Source organism: Melitaea cinxia, chromosome 8, assembly GCF_905220565.1.
Source record: "Melitaea cinxia chromosome 8, ilMelCinx1.1, whole genome shotgun sequence".
Lineage (NCBI taxonomy): Eukaryota > Metazoa > Arthropoda > Insecta > Lepidoptera > Nymphalidae > Melitaea > Melitaea cinxia.
In genome coordinates, this window is record NC_059401.1 from 4635763 (window position 1) to 4658256 (window position 22494).

General features: G+C 29.4%; 2 protein-coding genes across 2 annotated transcripts; one reads left to right on the forward strand and one right to left on the reverse strand.

The window, feature by feature from the left end:
• Window positions 1-8690: 8690 nt before the first annotated feature.
• On the forward strand, window positions 8691-14238 carry LOC123655811. Its single transcript, XM_045591565.1, has 8 exons — window positions 8691-8710; window positions 9042-9294; window positions 10065-10101; window positions 10654-10723; window positions 10808-10910; window positions 11617-11712; window positions 12372-12527; window positions 14176-14238. The coding sequence occupies exons 1-8, from the start codon at window positions 8691-8693 to the stop codon at window positions 14236-14238; spliced, it is 798 nt and encodes a 265-aa protein (XP_045447521.1).
• A 2602-nt stretch (window positions 14239-16840) lies between these two features.
• LOC123655812 (putative odorant receptor 85d) lies at window positions 16841-21761 on the reverse strand. Its single transcript, XM_045591566.1, has 8 exons — window positions 21742-21761; window positions 21250-21502; window positions 20613-20726; window positions 20067-20485; window positions 19739-19841; window positions 19374-19469; window positions 18025-18180; window positions 16841-16947 (listed from the first exon to the last, which is right to left on the reverse strand). The coding sequence occupies exons 1-8, from the start codon at window positions 21759-21761 to the stop codon at window positions 16894-16896; spliced, it is 1215 nt and encodes a 404-aa protein (XP_045447522.1). The 3' UTR covers window positions 16841-16893.
• Window positions 21762-22494: the final 733 nt, after the last annotated feature.

The window sequence follows — 22494 nt, forward strand, 5'->3', positions numbered from 1 at the left end:
CTTTTTGCTATTAAGGCTTTATTATATATTTTATTTTTGACATATAAGAAAGCCATCTTAAACAAATTGCTAGTTAAAAACCGCGAATAGACAATTGCCCACGTCTCAGATGTAATGTGAATTAACACAACAAAGTAGGACATGTATTAGGTGTAACGATAAATGTATTCCCGTCACGTCGCTCTCCGGAGAGTTTCCGAGTTTTTCTTTAATCTTGAACAACGGGTTAAGCCCCGTCTATCAGTCAATCAAGTCCTCAATCTTTGGACTTTATACAATTATATAGGACATTTTTGAACGGAACACATTCATCCTAAAATAAAACTTAATGTTTCATAAATATTTAGTTCACGTTCCGTGACTAGTGCTATTTCGTGTTCCTTTACTTTTAAAGTAAAAGGGTTCACTTCAAATATCAAAGGAAACTCGAAGGAAACTCATCGACTTTTAAAAGTTGTAGTCGAGTTTTTGTACCGATAATTTAGACTCGATATCTATTTAAACTTCTTTCGAGTTTATTTCCTGAAGTTGGACCGTATTCAAGTATCTTGAGTTGGGTAGTGTGTCCGCTTTAGAGGGAATGAGAATATAATCAATGTTATAAACTTTTTCTTGTGATCAAGTTCAATGGAGTGATAACGATCGTCATTTTATCGCCATCTGTACCGATTGCGATTTTTATTTGCGATATTTAAGAATTATTTGTTTATGATAGTATTTATTTCTTAAACTCATATTATTTTACTTAAGATCTCCTAAAATTGGAAAAAGAATACTAGCGGGAAAATTTTTATATACGAAAAAAAATTACTTTTTCAAATTGTTGATGGACACCAACTATATTTTTTTCCAATAATTATCTCAGGGAAATACAACATGTTCTTTTTTTATATGTTAACTGCCAAAAAAGTAACCAACGTACTTACAAAATATCTTTAATGAAATTATCAATCTAAATATTCAACAATTAATTTATTGCCCCCTGGCACAACTGAAAGTCATTAAGCCCAAGAATAATAATAATTAATTTATTACAGCATTAACAATTAATTACGGCTTTTTTAAGCTAGCACGGACCGCAGGGCTTCTACATAATGTAAACTAGACAATTTGAGCAAAATAAAAACTATTTTATTCATATTATTATTATTAATTAAAAATGTCCTTTTAGAAAATTATATTAATTATTGTAATGCACAAATAAAAAAAATTACATTCAAAGGTACTAATTCTTATCTTCTTCAATTAATTTTTTTTTAAAAATCGTGAATCTTTTCAAGCTACTATATAAATACCTACAAAATTGTTTGGTAGGCAATAGTTAGGTTTGGCAAATATTTTGAATGATGATAGAAATTTTGATTCACCTTGTTACTACATTGATACACATTAAATTACTTTTTATGAACTTTTGTCTGTATGTCCTTTATAGAATCGTAAACTATGCATTTGATCATGTCATGATCTTCACAAAAGTGCATGAGCCCACAAAGTTTTCTGAGTTCGTACGACCAAAATAAATATATAAATAAATAAAAAAGCGTTGCAACGCGCGCAAGGTACAGCTAGTTAGTAAATAAATACTTGACATGTAAACGCGTAATGTGGTATAAAATCCTAAAAGTGAAAATGACTTCAAACTACAAAATCGAAGTAAAAAGATGCTTTGACATAAAGCTATTTATGAAGTAAAGCGGAATATCACGTATACACACACATACGTGCACTCCTTCCCTATTATAGTAGCTCGCAGTTTGAATGTGTGTTATTTTAGTTGGTAACTGCTGCTTCTATAGAATCAGGGTTATTTTCTACATCGTTGACGGTATGCAGGTTAATGTATAAATTCTAAAACACTAAGCTAAGCTATTTTAAATTGAACGTTCTCTCATTCTATTTTATGGGAAATTATTTTAAAGAGAGTTTGAAAAGAAAGGATTTAAAGTGTAAAAGGTAAATGTATTTTTGTAGTATAACGTAGGCTTGTATCTAAATTGTACTGTTTATTGTAGGTAATGTGTAGATTTGAATTTGAATCTTTTTGCGCTAATTGCATATTCTGTATTTACAAAAACCTATTTCACAAAATTCGATTTTTATGGCCTAATTTAGGATTTTTTGACTAATCTTAAGTTTGACTCAACTAAAATAAAAATGAAAACCCTTAAATAAATAATTTTAGAGTATTATTTATACTAAAAAAGATTTTAATAATGTTGACACGCAAACGAAAAAAAAACCAACTGCAATTTACATTCACAAGTGATGACAACGACGGTAGTCAACAAAATAATTAACTTAATACAAAGTACCCTAGTATATACTTGTCAGATGTCTATCAAATTTGAATGGGACCATATGACATTAGCTAAAAGACATATTATGAATGAGATAATACACGTAAAAAAAATTAAAATACAGTAGAACTGATCACTTTCCTTCCTATTTTCCTTAATGGGAAAAAAAATGTTTAAAAAATAAACCATTCAGCTCAATGCTAAAGTAGCCAGCACAGCACTAAGTAACTTTCGTTATTTGTCAGTGAATTGGAAGCGAGAATGGCAGATCGGTCGGGTGTTAACGACACCACTATTTGTTAGCGGTCACAGGTGCAATGTTTCTGATACCTAGTTCACTAGACTTTACTTAAATCAACTTGCAGCACTGAAAAAGGGTTGGATACATTTAAATTAATCACTAAAACATAAATGTAATAAAACTTCTTCTATTTCAAATCTAAAGTCAAATACTTTTTAGTAGCCAAATAAAGATGAATACGATTCCTATTAACCTATTTCCTACTAGTTACAGTATCTTGCGGTTAGTTTTGTTTGCTAAGGCTAATAATAAACAATCTCTTTTAAAATTTGACGTTTTAAAACGGATGGATTAGGGACTGTCAGATAATGTTTATTATCAAAAGTGAATTTGCATATTATCACTAAATACGTGTTCGTTTAAAAATTATGTATAAATTACTGTTAAGATAACTATTACGTTTTAGAATTAAACAAATAAATGTGTTAGATAAACATTAAGGTACTGGTAAGCAATTTAAGCAAAGTTTATACAAAAAAACTTGTGTGTGTGTACTTATATAGGCACATAAAAGTTATAGTTCATAGGCTAGCTAACTTCACGTTGCTAACTTCTTCGTTAACTAGCTAACTCCATGGTGTCGGTTTTTTGTGACGGTGTGCGCGCGCATCGTAAGAATTTACTCTCATCATTTTTCGCTAACACGCCAAAAGAAGTAGGTATAACTTGGAAAAAACCATATCACAAGAGTCATGAGAATAAACTAGTATTAAAAGAAAACAAAGCGCTTTCATTCAAACAAATGCCTTGTCACTAATTAAAATAATGAAGGTATGAATAAATGAGTATATTTAGTTATTACTCTACAGTAATAATAAGGCTAAGCAATAATTACGTTTTACAAAGAAAGAAAAAACTAATTAGTTTGTTTATAAACCACAGAGGTTTATTTTTTATACATATATAAAATCTAAAATAAACGTTAATTTTACAATGACGATTTATTGCATATCTTAATCCTTGTAAATTTACTAATTCGTGAAAAAATTTGTAGATTGTATTAATTGTCACTATAGTTATGTAGAGAGCTGTACCTTAACATGTCAAAAATTAGCTGAAGAGTTAACAATTAACTCTTCAGACTGACTCTAATTAACTCTTCAGAATGACGTATTAGGGTAGTTTAACTTTTATCACTATTAGAAAAAAATAAAAATAAAATAAAAGTTATTGCAGTGCAGACAGGTAAAAAATTTTATTTACAACTCCTTTAATTTAGGAGTTCTTATTACATCATCGACAGGTATTAACACCAAAGTTACACTCCACAAGTTAATTAAATAAATAAAAAAATATTACAAGATGTGAAAGTGCATGCTGTTACAGTCAGCTGACAAAATGACCACACCTTTAATGTTTACTTAAAATCAAGTTAAATTTGGAATTTGTAAAACCTGTAATCCTTCAAACTAACAAATTAAACAAGATACTGCTATCGTCCTGCTACAGTATGATGCTCATGCATAAAACTGTGCATCAGCTATGCAGCAGGAGTTTCAAACGAAATCCCTAAATTGAAAGAGAGTTTTGATTGTATTCATTTAAAAATCGAATAATGGTCGCCACAATTGTAAATTTCTATTTTCAACTAGAAACACTGTTCTTCTCTCAGTACACTCGTACAACGTGTAAACATTGATCAGCACTGTTAGCTGAATACGTCGATATGGAAAATTTTATACAATTAGGCAGTTTCCCGAAATTCATTCGCGTCTCGAATATTCGGTGTTTGAGATTTTCAATGTGTGATTCTAAAAGTAATTTGTACTGTCCACAATAGATTTTCATCTACTTTAAATATGAAAATAATTCTTAATTCTTAAACTAAAAACAAAACAATAATGAAAAGTAATTTGACAACCTAAAGTACTGCATCCAATGAATAAAATAAGTCTCTGGTAAAAAAGGCAATGCCCTTTTTTACCAGACTACGACAAAGCCAAAAGGAAGGTTATAATGCTAAAATTATGTCTCTGTATATATGCATGTATATTCATATATTCATATATTCCCTCACATCTCCCAAATTCGTATTTAGATAGTTGAGGTACCATTAGGAACGTCATAATTGTCCACTGGTTAAAAACGATATGGCGTAAGATTTACATTGAATGTGGCGCCCTCTACAGGACATAAAGTAAAACGTTCTTATTTTATTTTACTATCCTACGTAATTAGATCAACCAAAAAATATATATTCTAAAATGTGATTTAAGATACTTGTATATTACATAAAACAGACTATATTTTTATTACATACTTTGTCGAAAATAAAATCGCTGTTGAGCAGCAGACTATCAGGCGCAGAAGTTATTAAAGACTGTGTGTTAATGTTCCCAGGTACATTTCTTTTTATCATTGCACAAGAGATAAAGTTTTAAATAAATTATGCACTAAAAATATTAACGGTGCTAGTCCAGTCTTACACATGCTCCATTAAGCAGATCTTTTAACAATATATATAATAAGCTTGTATTTTCATTTTCTTAGAACTATATGATGGAGATCAGTATTACTGAAAAGATAAATCCATAATATACTATAATAAATCATATATTGCTTATGCTAAAAAGTACAAACAATGTGCAACAAAAAGTTTTATTATTACCTTACAACATTTTTGTCTTTTATATTCCGGGTCACGGAGCAGCCATCAGAACTTTTATTTCATAGTTAATTACGAAAACATATTTTGGTTATTTCCTTGTCCTCGTGCCGACCGTTGGGTGATATTTACAATCACTTTTCGCTCATTTCCTTACTCAAGTTGAAATTTAGTATCAGTTATGTATATCAAAATTAAATTATGAAACCACTCAATGTCAATGTAAGCCCAAAGAAAGTTCAGCACTCCATATTCTATTAAATTGTCTTAAGGTTTTGCATAATATTTTTCTTCGCAAAATCTTCCTTCCTGTAAATATAGAGAGTGTATTTGCTTCTTTTTTCATTCCTTCTGTTATTTTTAAATACATAAAAATACGTTACACATAACAAGATTATGTTTATAAACCTTTTAAATTACTGAGCATAATATAATTTAAAATAATGTATTTGTAATTTCTCGTATGTCTCGTTCTCGTAAATTAAAACTAAAATTAACAATTTTTACTGTATGAAATAAATATGAAAATTTTGTTCTCGACCGCATCGATTTCCTCTTATTCATGTTCCATCCTACGCGACATTAGTGAAATAAAAAGGTCATTGCAAAAAAGAAAGCCAGAACATGTGTATAAAAGTACAGATGTTCTAAGGGATAAGTAACTCATTGCACAGATAATTTTATAATTAAAACTTAACAGTAATGTTCAGTATGTATACGAATATTTAAGATATTGAAAATGAAAGGATGGAAAATAACACGTAAAATGTAACGAAAAATGTAAAGTAATAATAAATATAAAATTATAATTTATTTTAAGTTAGGTTTTTATTAAAAATTTTAAGAACAAACATATCAACACAACAACATCTCCTCGCTCAAAATAATCTGTAAATATCTTCTCATTGATATTACTTTTACTGTGTATTGTATAATATGTATGTATTTTATATAAATATATATGTAATATTTATGTGTATATTCTTATATAAGTAGTGGTGTGTATGATAGTATATTATATATTGTATGTATATGTATATTGCATGATGTTATGAATATTAATATGTACGATTTTTATTTTTGTGTTACCCACAATTAGGAATTCTAAACATTTTACGGGTTCGAATCCCGCTGGAGCGGTCAATTTTTGATATGATATTCAAAAAATGTTTAGAATTCCTAATTGTGGGTAACACAAAAATAAAAATCGTACATATTAAAAATAGCATGGTGTCGTCTCCTGTCAAAGATTTTCATTGTAATATGAAACTTTGAATAGTTACGAGTCTCTGTAAAGAACTCACTATAGACGGCGCCACGGTTCGCTTAAACCGAAAGTAAAAATCATCATATCAAAAGTTTCGCTCTAGCGAGTATATCGTTCCATAGCTTAATTGGCTAGAGCGTCGACACGGTATGTCGAAGACGCGGGTTCGAATCCCGCTGGAGCGGTCAATTTTTGATATGATATTCAAAAAATGTTTATGAATATTATTTAATTAGGTTTTTATTTTCCAGAATCTGTATGATGTCTACATTACTGCACTTTCTTAGCCTGCTATGTAACATTAGTTCCACTACCACAGGTTGGCTGGAAGAGATCTCTCCTAAATTTGTATACAAATAAATGTAATTTTTTTTTAAAGTGCAATAAAGAATATATATCAATAGGGTAAAGGAAAATCAATGTATTCTAGAAATGTATAACGAATTTTACATTTTAACCGAGAAGCAGTAAAAATTACCAAAGCCTTAAAAAATACTTAATAGTCTTATTAAAAGAAACGCCTACCCTCTAATTAAAATAATAAGGGTTTGAATAAACGAGTATTTTAGTTTTCTAGTAAGCATTATTTCGCCTTGAATAGATATAAAAAATATGAATTGGTGTAAAATGTGAATATAAATTTAGTTCAAACATAAAATATTAAATAATTATATATATTTTTTTATATAACTAGATCGGCAAACAAGCGTACGGCTCACCTGACTGGAGATGGTAAGCGATACTATAGCTTATGGATGTCTGCAACACAAGAATCATCGCAAACGCGTTGCCGACCCTAACGCCAATTCTAGGGGCTCTGGTCACCTTACTCGCCAACGGGAACATAACGGACTGCTTGAAAGCGGTACTATTTAGCTGTGATGTTCTGTAACGTCGAGGTATCCCAGTCGGGCTGCTCCATATTTTGAGCAGGAAATTTCCTACCGACCTCAATTAATATGAAATAGCTAATATTATTATTTTTTTAATGTATAACCAAAATACTTTCATCAGTTGGGTAGTTAAAAATATTAAACGGTATAATAATAATATTTCTTTTTACTAAAAACATGATTTTACATGTTATAAAATAAAAAGAGAACTAGAAAGGAAAGAAATCTTCACTAGTTTATATATATATATATATATATATATATATATATATATATATATATATATATATATATATATATATATATATATATAAATATATATATATATATATAAATATATATATATATATATATAATATTTATAAATATTAATGGATAACAATAGTTTATTAAACATTATACATATTTACAATTCACAACTTAAGAACTAAATATTTACAAATAGTTTTGGTAGTTGTATATTATAGTATATTTATATATTATAGTTATATTATACTACTCTTATATAAAAATGTTTATATAAACTGATGTCAAATAGTGAAAGAGATTCATTGAGAGAGAGGGCTTGGCAAGCAATATTTTAGCAACAGATTGTGAAACCTAAAATCGATTTCAATTTTGACAAATGGTATCGTATTCTGATTAGTTGACGATTAAAGTAATGGTAAACTTTTACACCACACTACTACCGTTCTGTCACAATATTTTCATTTATATCATCATATCCATGAAGCAGAAATCGATTACAAAGCTTGTAACCTAATCATACTCGAGTGATGTCGATAAATTATCACATTAATAGTCATACTTTGTCACCCAAATAATTACCTAGAAAAAGTGTACATATGATTCATAAGAAAATGAAGAAATCGCTTGCAGAAATTTCAGTAACAGTTTAATATTTTAACTCAATTTATTGGTTATCTTGCATTTGTGTATGAGACAATATTTAACCTTGTACCATATAATATCATCATCTATGTCATGATTGCTGACTAGTAACAATTAGTGCATTTAGTAATTTTAGACATTTAAATAGAAAACAAAAAAGTATTGGAGACCGTATTTTTAACTACGGTACCCTAAATACCCTACAAATATCAACCAGTCACTGTTAGAATAAAATATTTAAGTTAATGCTATAATTTCTTTCAGAACACAGTGTTTACATGAAATGGTTATGATTGACATATAATTTCTTACGTGTACTAATACTATCAAATTAAGAAATTACCTTATAAATATGCTGTACTTATTACTTGATATTTTAAATTTTTCGAACTTTGACAAGTAAAATACCTTCTATTTTAATTTACAAATTTTAAACATGAGTGAAGAGTATTACCTGTAAGTTGTATCAATAATAATTGAAAAAAACTATAATATAAATTTTATTATAATATTTTTTTTTCTGTATATCAATTTTTACTGTTTACGCAAATTTCACTCATTATAATGGAATAACTTTTTCGATATTTATAGCGGTTTATTCCGTCAGGCATCTAAAAAACTTAATAAACCGCGATAAAATCCGAAAAAGTTGCTTCATTATATTTCTTCGTCTTTTAAAATGATAATAATTTTAGTCCAAATTTAATTTTTCTTCGTAATGTGTATGTACGTAAATGTATATTACAAGAATAAAAAAAATTGTTAGAATTCGATGATGTATTTTCAGACAGCCACCATCAGAACAGCTATTTTATCGGTTTATGGCTAATATGATGAGCTTCTTCTGTGCTGGTGATCGCGCAACTTGGGGCTTTGGAAAAAACACAAAATTACAAAGTATAAATAGGATGATTTTATTTATTTTCGGACCGATTGTGTTTTTGTCTCAAATACTTTATTTATACGTTAATTATTCAGATTTGACATTCGATATACTGGGCATACTATTTTCTATAATCCCCGTCACATTTTTAGCTAACGTGAGTATTATGTCTAAAATGTTATGTTTTTTACAAGCGATAATTTATTTTATTTTATTTACTTTTGTTACTTTACTTATTAAAATTTTACTGCGTGGACTACAAATTTATGAAACCTTAAAAATTACTAAATACATAATTTTGAAATTTGGCTCAGAATTAGATTGGGCGAGCTAAGAAAAAGTCTTTTAGGAAATTTCTCCTTAATGTGAATAAAACCGAGAAATCAAATTTATAGACAGCTTTGTTACTTCTTCATTCATTCAATATTGAGCCAGTCATCATCAGAAATTGTAAAATGCATATCATTTTATCAGCTTTTATATGTAAATTATCATCTTAAAAGTTTCAAATACCGGATTTCTATTCCGGGTGTCACCACTGCACTCCGATAGCCCCATAGATTTAGTCATTATGGAAGTAATAACATTCTTATTTAATCCTATGATGCATGTGGTCTTATTTCTAATGTATGTATTTATTTAAAAGGGCACTTTAGCTATCATTATAATTTTCGTAGACTTTCTGATGACCATCTTTTTTTTTACGTGGGAAAAATCGATCATGGATACCCAGCCGGTTATGTCAGACTCCTACTGACTAAAAAACCACCACGTGTGAGCAGTCCTCCACCTGGGTGGGGCGAAATGGGATCGCGCTAGCATTCGCCACCTTTCTGATGACCACCTAGGCTAGCTGCACTGCATAAGAAGTTTAGCTTTACCATATTTCATGTATAAATACAACGATATTTTTATTATAATTTTTAGGTAAACATATTCTCATCTAAATTCAAAAGTTACGAACGTATTTCAAATAAATTCATACAAGAAATACACCTGTACAACGTTTATAAAGAAACAAAAAGCGAAAATGTAAAAAAAGTAAGTTAAAATCCCTTATTAATTTAATATGAGACAAAATTAAATATACAGTAGTTAGAAAAGTGTAGAATAATTTAAAATATTAAATATTTGTATGAGTAAATTATTATTATTTTTTTTTTACAGAAGGTAATTTATTTAGAACGAATAACGCGTTGGACGGCGTGTTACTTAATATTTTTCTTTGCTTCGTGTTGGATAGGATGGATATTATTAACAGCGTTCAATAATTATAAAAACCACGAATTGGTCTTGAATCATACAATGAGACTTCAAACATGCGTTTTTCTGTGGATGCCCTTTGATTACAGCTACAATTACCGCAACTGGTTCATACTGCATTTAATAAATTCTTACACGGTCCTACTAGGGGTATCAACGATGATGACATTCCAAGCAATCAATTATATTTTTGTATATAACATTATTGGTCATATTTACGTTTTAAAAAACCTTCTCATTTCGGGTTTTACAGAAAATTTGAGTGATGAAAAAGTTCGTGTATATTTTAAAAAAATAATAGAATATAACACCTTTATTCTTGAGTAAGTTTTTTTTTTAATAATTGCAACATGCCTGAAACGTATTTGATTTAAAAACTGCGTTATATTAAATCTTATCGATTTCAGTGTTTTCAAAGATGTACAAGATGCATTTGGGTTAAATGTGTCTGCCAATTATCTGCAAAACTTATTTGGCAATAGCGTGGTGATGTATCAACTGATGTACGGGGTATGTTTAGGAAGTTAATAGTGTTTTCCTTTTTTTTTTGTTTAAAATGTAAAGTATTATTATTTTTAATAATTAAAAGATGTCATATTTTTATTATGTGTATATTTTTACATTATTATTTTGCTTTTCAGCAGTTTTTTTTTTTTCAATTAATAATTTGTTCCTTTATTGTACGTCTACCTCATTTAATTCCTGTCTGTAACCGTTCCATTTCGGGTGTGCAGGAATCTTATGCGTGACATTATTATTATTCAGACATTATTATCCTACAGAATTCAGCTGCATGCTTAGTTGTTCTCCACTTGGCATCATTTGTAGCGTCATCCAGGTTTAGTCCATTAGCTCTTCATTAAAAATAATAATAAAAAAATAAAAATCATTTATTTCTATAATCTCTAGTACAAATCATCACCGAGTCTTCCCAGTAGAGTCCTCAGTAGTCAGAGACACTTATATTGGGAAGGACTCGCTACCTCCCTTACAGACGACTAAGACTATAGTACACTTAGCATTTTAACATTAGAGTCAGTAGATTTATGAAAAATGACTGGGAAAATTTTTGAGTAAGGTCTTAAGTCGAAAAATAGTCGTTTAACTATTATATTATTTTTAACCTTTTCATTAAAGAGACTTAGATACACTTAAATGTATAAATAACAGTACAGAAAATTAATTTCTTTACATAAATGAAATATATACTTTATAGGGTAGAGAGAATATGGCGATATATATTGCAATGGTCATGACATACACTGGTGGACCGATTATAATGTCCATTGTTCTAGAAGAAATACGACGACAGGTAATATTGTTCAAGCTATCATTTATATAGTCTGTAAGTACTGTAATGTACTGTTTAAATGATGCCTGTCAATGTCCCACTATTTATATTTGAGATAAATTTGAGTAACTTGAATAAAGAATTTTATCTGTGAAAGAATTGTATCGCGTTCTAAAAGTCTCCGAATTTACGAGTTTTCTTATAGTTTTTTTTTCTCTACCAACAAACGCGATTTACTTTTTAATCTAGTTTTTAATAAAATTAAGTAAAATAATTTAGTGAATACAAAATGAATAAATTTGGTTGTCATATCAAAAATTGACCGCTCCAGCGGGATATTGATTGATATTTTGATATGATATTCAAAAATGTTTAGAATTCCTAATGTGAGGGTAACACAAAAATAAAAAAATCGTGCATATTAAATTTGGTTGTTCCCGGAGTTTTCCTAAGATATATCTCCACACATTATTTATAGAGATAAAGAATGATAGAAAAGTAATAAAACTTTTTGATCTATCAACCAATCTCAATAAGTTCAAAAACTAAATTGAAAACCAATAAAATTAAAAATGTTTAACTAAATCTTCTACCTAAATCTCCTAGCAACGTCTTTCGTGAAGGAAGTACCAACGCCAATAAAAATGCTCGCATAATCAAGGAAAGCATGTGTATTTCAGACGTACGATTTATCGAGTATTGTATACAACATACCGTGGGAAAAGATGTCCGTGTCAAATCAAAAAATAATTTTGCTTATTTTACAAAGGTCACAAATTTTAATGGATTTTAAAGCCTTCGGTGGTATGAAGGCGGGTGTCGGAACGATGCTATCTGTAAGTAAAAATTATTTTCTGATTGTAGCTCTAATAATTTCACTTGCTTTATTTAAATAATAATTATAATGAAATATAAGTCTACCTCCATGCATACCCATCGGAAAAAAACTATACATTCATATATATTTTTTATTTAAATTGCAAATTTGAGTGCTTTCTTAAAAAAAAAAAAAATTATAATATATTTTATTTTTATGACGACTTTATTTAATAGTAGTTTCGAATAAACAAACGTCCAGCTTCAATCGTTGGTCTTTTATAATTATCTTCTTTATTGTACCGTGTAGGTATTTGTGAATTAAAGTTAAAATATTGTTCAATTTATTTTGTAATTAATTACATTTGTAATAATAATAATAATTTACTCTTTATTGTACACATAAAAAGAAGTTTACAATTTATAAAACAATACACAAAAAGAAATGTACGACGTATGATGAATGTATGTGTGTGTGAAGACGCTTCTGCCCGTCTTCGGCCTGTGTATTTCAAAGCCAGCATTTGGATGGTTATCCCGCCATCGATCGGCTTTTTAAGTTCCAAGGTAGTAGTGGAACTGTGTTATCCCTTAGTCGCCTCTTACGACACCCACGGGAAGAGAGGGGGTGGCTATATTCTTTGATGCCGTAACCACACAGCACAGCAAAAACATGTGTACAGCAAAGTAAAGTGTACAGCAAAAAGGTTGTACAGAATTAATATTATGGAAAACAGGAAGAAAGCAAAATATACACACATACATACTTACTTTTTTTTTAAATATTTACTTGACACTTACTTATACGTACACGAGTATATCTATGTTCCAAACTATTTTATTACATACCAGCTGTGCCCGCGACTTTGTCCGCGTGGAATTTAACAAAATAGTTATTGTTTAGCTCGGAGAGCTATAAAATAAAATAAAAATCTAAAATAATAGTAGCCTAAGTTACTCTCCTTATTACATCAGCTATCTGCCAGTAAAAGTTCCGTCAAAATCAGTCCAGCTGTTTCAGAGATTAGCCGGAACAAATAGACAGACAGGCAAAAATTATAAAAAAAAATATTTGGGCAATTTATGTACCGTGTATACATACAAACAAATGGATTTAGTATAAAGCAGTTATTTTAATATTACAAACAGACTCCAATTTTATTTACTATTATAGATTTTGTATGTGTTTTCTTTCTTTTAATTAATTTTGTTGAAGACTTACAAAAGGAATGTAATTGCTCTGATACGAGCTTAGTACACAACAAACACTCGAAAGAAACAGATCTCTTCATTCTTATACGATTCATCGTGATTAAATGGGTATCGTATATATAACATACTATATTATAAAATATATTATATAATATATATAAGTAACATACAATATTGACGAAGTTTTGACACAGTGGTTACAACCGCTCATGACTTTCGCCTAAGACAAATATTTGTGTATCTTTGTCGTGTACTGGAAGTTTACCTTCATGTTGCGTTTTCCGAGGCCCCGATTCTTTCACTTCCTACTATAGGCTGTTATGAAGCATATATTTTTAATTTGTAGGATTTTATTTTTGTGTTACCTACACATTAGGAAATTCTAAACATTTTTTAATATTTTTATTATTTCAATGTTTAAATCAACCTAATTTTTTCTATTGTTTTTCTCTCCAGATATTGAAGACGACATTTTCATATTACATTATGCTGAAATCAAGTATTGGGAATGAAACTTAAGAAGATAGTACTAGAAATTTGTATGTCACAAAGCTACAAAGAGTATTAAGTTAGAAATTAACGATATGGGAAGACACATTTTAACATTAGAAATAGTTTGTTTAAATTACATTTATGACATGAAATACCCTATCATACATATTTTTAATATATATAATATAATATAAATTATTTTACATACTCTAGACTCTAATACAGTGAACTTTCACTGTATTTAGAGTAGACGCACAATTACGTTCCTATATTATTTTGTTAAATTATGTAATCACTGCGTGTTATCTTTAAAACTTGTACAATTGACTACTTTGACGGTAAATGAATTTTCCGGTATTCAGTACATTCCAAGTATATTTATCTTGAGTAAATAAAAAGTTAGTCGTGGTGTATTTTTTGTTGTATAATTCAATAATGTTCTGTTTTTTAATTAAAAGCCACGTAGCAGCTTTAATTGCATTATGAAGAATAATTTCTGTCATAATTATAAATTAAGTTTGTGTTTAAGCTAGAAAATAATACAAGCAATAATGTGTTATGGTTTTTATACTTTAACTAAATTAAAATATGGAATCTTTACTAATGTAAATATATATAGAAAAGTAATAATATTAAATTGGCAATATTATAATATGTACTCGTACTTCTTAACAATAAAGCATTTACTTAAATTATTATTATTGTTTTAAAATAGATTATTAAGCTTTTTTCAATTTAGATCTCAGTGGACTTCAGCTTAAGTTATTATTAACGAATTTCAAAAAAGGAATAGGTTCTCAATTCGACTATATTTTTTTAGATGTGTCACATCTTAACTTTTTCATGAGTACCAATTTTGATATATTTTTTTAAATTAAAAACTGGTGTTTGTCATATGTTACCATTAAAAACTGAAAAATAAATTTGAACGAGTCCTCACGTTTAGTTTTTGAGTTATCTTTAGCATCGCGTATTTAATTGTTCATTTTTCAACTACTACGTTATATATTAAGTCGGTTTTTTTACGATTACGCGCTCACTTATTATAACAAAGTTTGCACTTATACTTAATTATAAAAAATACATATAATATTCGGTAACGAAACGTATGTATGTAAATCATGTCATTAAAATAGGTTAGGTAAATGAGTTAGTAAAATATAACAGAAACGCATACTCAACCTGCGACCGCAAATTAAACCATCGTTTACACCAAACGTTATCTACTTCCGGCTTTTAATTGCACTGAAAATTACAAAGGCCGCAATAATTCAACACTTGCAGCCCTCATAAGACTGTGAAATAATTGAGGTATTCTGCGATAAGCCTACGATGATTCAGTCAGTTTAAAATAATAGTTTCAGTTAGTAAATAGTATAAAAAAGGTTTTACTATAACTTATTAAATATGTACAAAAAATTATAACCAATACCTTATACCTAAACATTTATAAAACACGATAAAAAGGAGTCTTTATAAGAGCAGTAGAAAATAATGTTATATTTTAATGTCGACGAAGGTGTGAAATAGGTTACAAATAAAGTTACTATAGAAATAATTTAATTGAAATAACAACGTAGTCCTTTTGTGCACACAATATTTTAGTATCAGCAGTGGTTGTTGAATTTATATTTGTCTTATTGTCTGTCCTTATGTTTGGACATAACATAGAAGCTGTAACATGAATTTCAATGAAACATAAAAGGTTACAGGCCGCTTCAGAGAAAATTATAATATGTTTCACTCTGGCGCTCTTTGCCTATTAAAGGGACAACTTAATTCACCACGGTGATCAAATACAGATTTTTTTATCGACATTTCCTTTTTACCACAGAGTACGTGAGATTTGTGTTTGTTGGTTTATTCATGCATGCTAATCTTACAGTCCAAAGATCAAATCCAAAGAGAAGACTTTTTTTGGATTGAACACGTTTTATGCGATACGAAAATGAAAACTTGTGATAGATATTCGTGGGACCTGACATGGAAATTACTTTTACATTTATATTATATTATATTCTAAATGAAATGGCCATGACATTAAATTTGTCTAAAAGTGTCAGTTTAAATTGTATTAGATTATTACTTGTTTGTCATTTGGTTAAAAATATCAAATACCATTTTTTTTAAGCTAGGTAATTATTATTAAGGTAGAGAACAGTAGGAAATATACTGTTCAAAATCTGGAGCAGCCCAACTGGGAAAGTACCTCAAACTTACAGAAGATACCAGCTAAATAATACTGCGTTCAATCAGTGTTGTTTTCCTATGTTGAGTAATATAACCAGAGCTCCTGGGGAGGGTTTATAAGCTACTATAATCGCTTACCGTCAGGTGAGCCATAAGCTAGTTTAAAGATCTAGTTGTATAAAAAAAAGACAATAAATAAAACTTCTTATTTATTTGTGTTATTAGAAAACCATCGATTAATTAAAAGTACAGTAGTTTACGTGAGCTGCTCGTAATTGTTCACGGTCATTTAACCTGAATCCCAATGACGAGATCTTTATCACCCAAAAGTGCGTCAAGTGACAGAGGTGTGATTGTAAATGATGTGATTTTGCGGAGATTACAGTATTACATAAAGTGAATAGCAGGAAATCCAAGAAAATAATTAGTGTATATCGGGAGCGGCGATAGCATAATTATAATTGTTTTGGTTGTGTTTCTCCTTTGAACGATTTACGTTATTGTTGATTTCAACATGACGTAATAAGAAAACGTTGTTTTAAGTATCTGAAATAATAACAAAACAATATATAATTATAAATTGTAACAAATATTATAGTAATAAATGATTTTTATTTATTTTACTTGCTGTGTCCGCGACTTCGTCCGCATTTTGGGATTTACTTGTTCAACGTGATACTTTAAATTGACATAACTTTTTTATTTATGAACCGATTGACATGAAACAAGCACTAAATCTTAAGTTTAGCTTACGAGAATATAAAAGTGAAAACCATATCTAAATCAAATTATCAATTTCTGAGATTCGCGTGCAAAAACGCACAGACAAACAGACAAATAGACAAAAATTCTAACAATATTGTTTTGGGTGCTTTTTGTGTTGACAATAATAATATATTCTCATATATCTTCCATTTACTGACAGCGATCTGTTACATGTTTATTATATGTATTGATAAAGATGCAAAAAGGGATATTCAAACACCACGAATGATATTATCTAGTGTCGTTATATAGAGGTAATATAATTTTATACATGTAATTAAGTATAGAAGAAACAAGGGTGAAGTAATTATCTTACATACATCTATACAAATAAATAAAATTAGAGTGTCTGTTTGTAATAATAAAAGGGATATTCAAACACCACGAATGATATTATCTAGTGTCGTTATATAGAGGTAATATAATTTTATACATGTAATTAAGTATAGAAGAAACAAGGGTGAAGTAATTATCTTACATACATCTATACAAATAAATAAAATTAGAGTGTCTGTTTGTAATAATAAAATAACCACTTTTTACTGAATGCATACGGATATATATATACACGGTACATATACCAAAATAATATTTTTTACAATTTTTGTCTGTCTGATTGTCTGTTTCTTCCAGCTAATCTCTGAAACGGTTAGACCGATTTTGACAGGACTTTCGCTGGCAGATAGCTGATGTAATAAGGAGTAACTTAGGCTACTTTTATTTTGGAAATTTATTTATTTTATACCTCTGCGACTGAAAACTTACTGTTTTATTAAATTCCACGCGGACGAATTCGCGTGCCATAATTATATACATATAATACAAATGTAATAACATATTAGTTGAATTAATACTTACCGATATCATTGGTGCGACACCCGCCTTCATGCCACCTGTAGCTTTAAAATCCATCAATATCTGAGTTCTTTGTAATATAAGCATAACTGATTTCTGATTAGAAACAGACATATTCTCCCATGGTATACTGTACACAATGTCTGGTAAATCGTGTGTCTGGAATGTAAATAGGTGATTAACAGTTCATATTTTTTTACTAAAAATACTAAAAAGACGCTTAGACCGAATATAAAATCATCATATCAAAAATTTCGATCTAGCGAGTACATCGTTCCATAGCTTAATTGGCTAGAGCACCGACACAGTCAGTCGGAGATGCAAATTCGATCCCCGCTGGATCGGTCGATTTTTGATGTGATATTACAAAATGTTTAGAATACTAAAAAGAGTTATTATAAGCTAGATATAGTCATCTGATTTGATCATGCCGAGGGCAAAAGATCGCGCGGTCTTCACCAACGAGATGGGCAGACCAAGCCACAAACTCATCTTCCACTAAGTTTTACACGGTCGTAAGAGACGCCATGGACAGAGACCGGTGGAGGCAAATCATCCGCTCCAGATGCAACATGCACATTTCAATAATAACAATATAGTATTTAAAAGGTAATACAAACTCGAGACGTACTTCACTATCTGTTTAATGATAATAAAGGATAAAAATTATTTTACATTTTTTTTAGTATTTTACCGAAAAAAATCGTGAAAGAATTGGCTGAAAAATTACATTTTTTCAAAATTAAAAAAAAAAGTATTTTTTAGAAATGCATCTATGAGTTTAAAGACAGTATGAAACCTGTTGAAAATACAAGTATTGGGTTGTCTATTATTTTCTCGGCATAAAAACAAGGTTTGCAAGTATAAACAGGTATATTCATATATATATATACATTACTTCTGCATATATAGTCGTCTACAGTCATACGGTCCACTGATTCTAGGGTGTAATCTTCTGAGACTATCAGTAGCCACCATTGGCTGTCTAGTACAGGTAACTAAATAAGACTGTTCTCAAGTATAATTCTGCTCCTGAGGTGAGTAAAGTTGGCGGAGCTCCTGGGAAAGGTCAGGGATTTACCCTTAAAGAATAAAAGAAAACTATCTTCATTCTCTTGGCTCTATCCAACCTACTACTACTTTAGCTATAGTACAATAATACACCGATAAATCAATATGTAATGGGGACTTTGTGTACAGGCTGATAAAAAGGTACTTGCAAGACCGATAATACAACATTAATCGTGTAAAAAAAAACGTGTTTTCCGTTCTATTACCTCACTTTTTAATCACAATTAAACGAGTTATCATTAATATAACTTAACAAATAAGTATTTGGTTTCCCATATTACCTGTATACGTATTTCTTCAAGAACGAAGGACATCAAAATCGGTCCACCCGTGTAAGCCATGGTCATTGTGATGTATATCATCTTATTTCCTTTATCCTATGAAAGTAATTATGCCAACATTTTTTATCCTTCAGGTTATTATCACACACTTATTAGCTAGAATAGCTTAAATTTGTACATTGGACTCTTATTTCTTAGTATAAGTATTTATTATAATAATCGGGACCTATAGCTTAACGTACTCTCCAAGGCATAGTAGGGAGACCCACATGAACAAACATCCGAACCGGAAAGAAATCTTTGTACAAATACAAATATCCATCTCGAGCGGGAATCGAACCTAATATAATAGAAAAATAGCTCACCCCGTACATCAGTTGATACAGCACTATACTATTGCCAAATAAGTTTTGCAAATAATTGCCGGCGACATTGAAACCAAACGCTAGCTCTGTGTCTCTAAAAACTCTGAAAGAAAATTAAAATTAAAAAAAACGATAAAATTAAAATTAGAAACTATGATGATCAACTTAGTATTTTACTTAAGTTATTAAACTTTTCAATGGCCTTCTGTTGTTATAATTTATATTATTTCTAATGTTAGCTGTAAGTTTCCCAAATAAAATACTTGTTATTCTAATGTTGATCATATGTGCAAAAAGGCTCGAAGTACTCGAACATATGTATACTTACTTGTTTATAAATATGTGATATTTAACTAATTTTGCAAGTCTACTTCGTACTTCATGATCACTTAAACCATCTTTGAAATCAGTTTTTAGTGAATTTTTTAAAACTTGAATATGACCTATTACGTTGTAAACAAGCATGTAGCTGACGCTTTGAAACATCATCGTCCCCGAAACACCAGCAAGAACGGAGTAAAAGTTTATCGAATGTAAGATCATCCAATAAGTGTAATTGTAGCTATAATCGAATGGCATCCATAAGTAGAGGCTAGTCTGAAGTCGGGCCGTATGATTTAAAACCAACTCTCTATTTTTATAATTGTTGAGGGCAGGAAAGAATGTCCAACCAAACCAACTGATTGTGAAAAAAAATATTGTGTAATAACAACTCCAACGCGTTTTCTTTTCCACGTCAATTAATTGCTGTAAAGAAAATTTCCACTTTGTATTAGATACAGTGTTAGCGATATGGCACTAAACAACAGTATGTTATCATGCTACGTGTGTGCTGAAAAAAAAATTCAAATCAAATTATATTAATTATTCTTACATTTTTCACAAATTCATCCTTTCTCTCTTCATAAATATTGTATAAATGTATTTTTTGTAAGAAATTTCGTGAAATGCGTTTGTAACTTTTAAATTTCGGTGAATATATGCTCACCTGAAAGAAAATATTTGACATTTATCGGAAAGCAAGTACATTAAATAAATTTATGCTTATTGCATTATTTAGAATAGCCATTAAAATTACTGTATCTAAAAAAGGAGAAAGTAACAAAATAATTTTCATTATTTTCAGCTGAAGATAATCGATGTAGTGCTATGTAGCGAAGAATGTTAAAATTTCTGTTACATATATAATTATATATTATACATTTATATTTATGCATTGCCTAGATAAACGACAAAAAGAGTGGCGTGATTTTTTTTCGATACACTTAAAGAAATTGTGTTTCCCATTATTGTTTATGACCTAGAACAACAGAAATGATAATTTGTGTCAGGAGTATAATATAACCATAGACACAAGAACTAAGATCACGATTAATTTTAATGTGTGCTGTACTAATGTTATTTCTCATGAGAATACAATACTAAAGTTGAATCTCGTCATTATGAAATGTTCAGTCACTTTCATTTATATTTAATTCTAACACAAAATAGAATAGCGTGTAGTATCTTACGTTTGCCAGAATCGTTGCAGGAAAGACAGAAAACATAATACCCATCACATCAAATGTTAATTCAGAATAGTTAACATAAAAGTAAATAACTTGTGAGACGCCGCAGAATGGTGCAAAAATTAGCGTAATTAGACTGCTGATATATTGAGGCTTATTCATTTTATCATATCCCCAGTCTTCTCGATTTCCGACGCTGAAGAAACTCATCACATTCGCCATGTTGCGATAAAACTTTTGTTTTAGTGGTGGTTGTCTGAAATAAAATATGAAGCCGTAAACTAAATAACGTGTTTTTACTATCAATATTTAGAGCCATTATCGCTGCCAGCGCTTATTACTTAAAAACTATACATTTAAGTACAGCGATTTTAAAACCAAACAGTTCATTCAATGTTTTGATACTCCTAAAAATATTTCTTTTCTTTTTTCGAGACCGTACATAGCTATTTTTTCTCATTTTAACGTGTTACATAATACAACACGCTAACTTACAAATAGTATTCGTCACCCATAGTTACGTTGAAAATTTAAGAAAATATTTTGTTTCTTATGAAAACAATTTATTTTTTCTTATTTTTACTAATTTAATTATTGTATTATGCTCGTGTTACTTCATTGACGTTTATAGACCGTATTGGCACAAACTCATCTATAATATTACGAACAGTATTAAATAACTATTAACGACTTAAAGAGGTAATTTACAATGCGCGAGTAATTATAAACATGTATATCTTATTCTAGGGTACAGTGTTGTTATGAAAAAAAAACTAATTATATAAAATATCTAAACTAAATATCTATGAAACTACATTTGGTGATCAAATCCTTCTAAAACTTTTTTCAAACGTACTCATTCATACACATCATGAATACTAACGTAATACTTCCTTATCTGTCTCTATAGGTATGTCTATCTCTCACGGTCAGTTTTGGACTCACCATCAAATTAGAAACAATAAGCTTTAGTTCGTAACTTGAAGCATGCAGTGTTGAAAATAATACGCCTCAACGTTTTCATAATAAAAATGTAAATAAAAAAAGGCATGGGCACTTAAGAGCCCATCGGTGTTAAAAAATAAACGTAATACTTCGCCACAGAGACAAATTCAATCCAAATTTCATAATTCTAATTTTTGGAGTTACTCGTTAAAAAACGACAAAAAAAAGGCATGAAACAACATGTGAACGACATAAGTTAAAAGATATACGTTTAATGTACAGATGTAAATAGCAAGCGTCAAT

Coding starts and splice junctions, on each gene's coding strand:
- LOC123655812 (XM_045591566.1), bottom strand. CDS start 21,761: ATGGGTGACGAATACTATTT. Junction 20,486..20,612: donor AGGATGAATTTGTGAAAAAT/GTAAGAATAATT, acceptor TTTTCTTTACAG/CAATTAATTGACGTGGAAAA. Junction 16,948..18,024: donor GTGTCGCACCAATGATATCG/GTAAGTATTAAT, acceptor TTATTATTTCAG/ATACTTAAAACAACGTTTTC.
- LOC123655811 (XM_045591565.1), top strand. CDS start 8,691: ATGAGTGAAGAGTATTACCT. Junction 8,711..9,041: donor ATGAGTGAAGAGTATTACCT/GTAAGTTGTATC, acceptor ATGTATTTTCAG/ACAGCCACCATCAGAACAGC. Junction 10,724..10,807: donor TATAACACCTTTATTCTTGA/GTAAGTTTTTTT, acceptor TATCGATTTCAG/TGTTTTCAAAGATGTACAAG.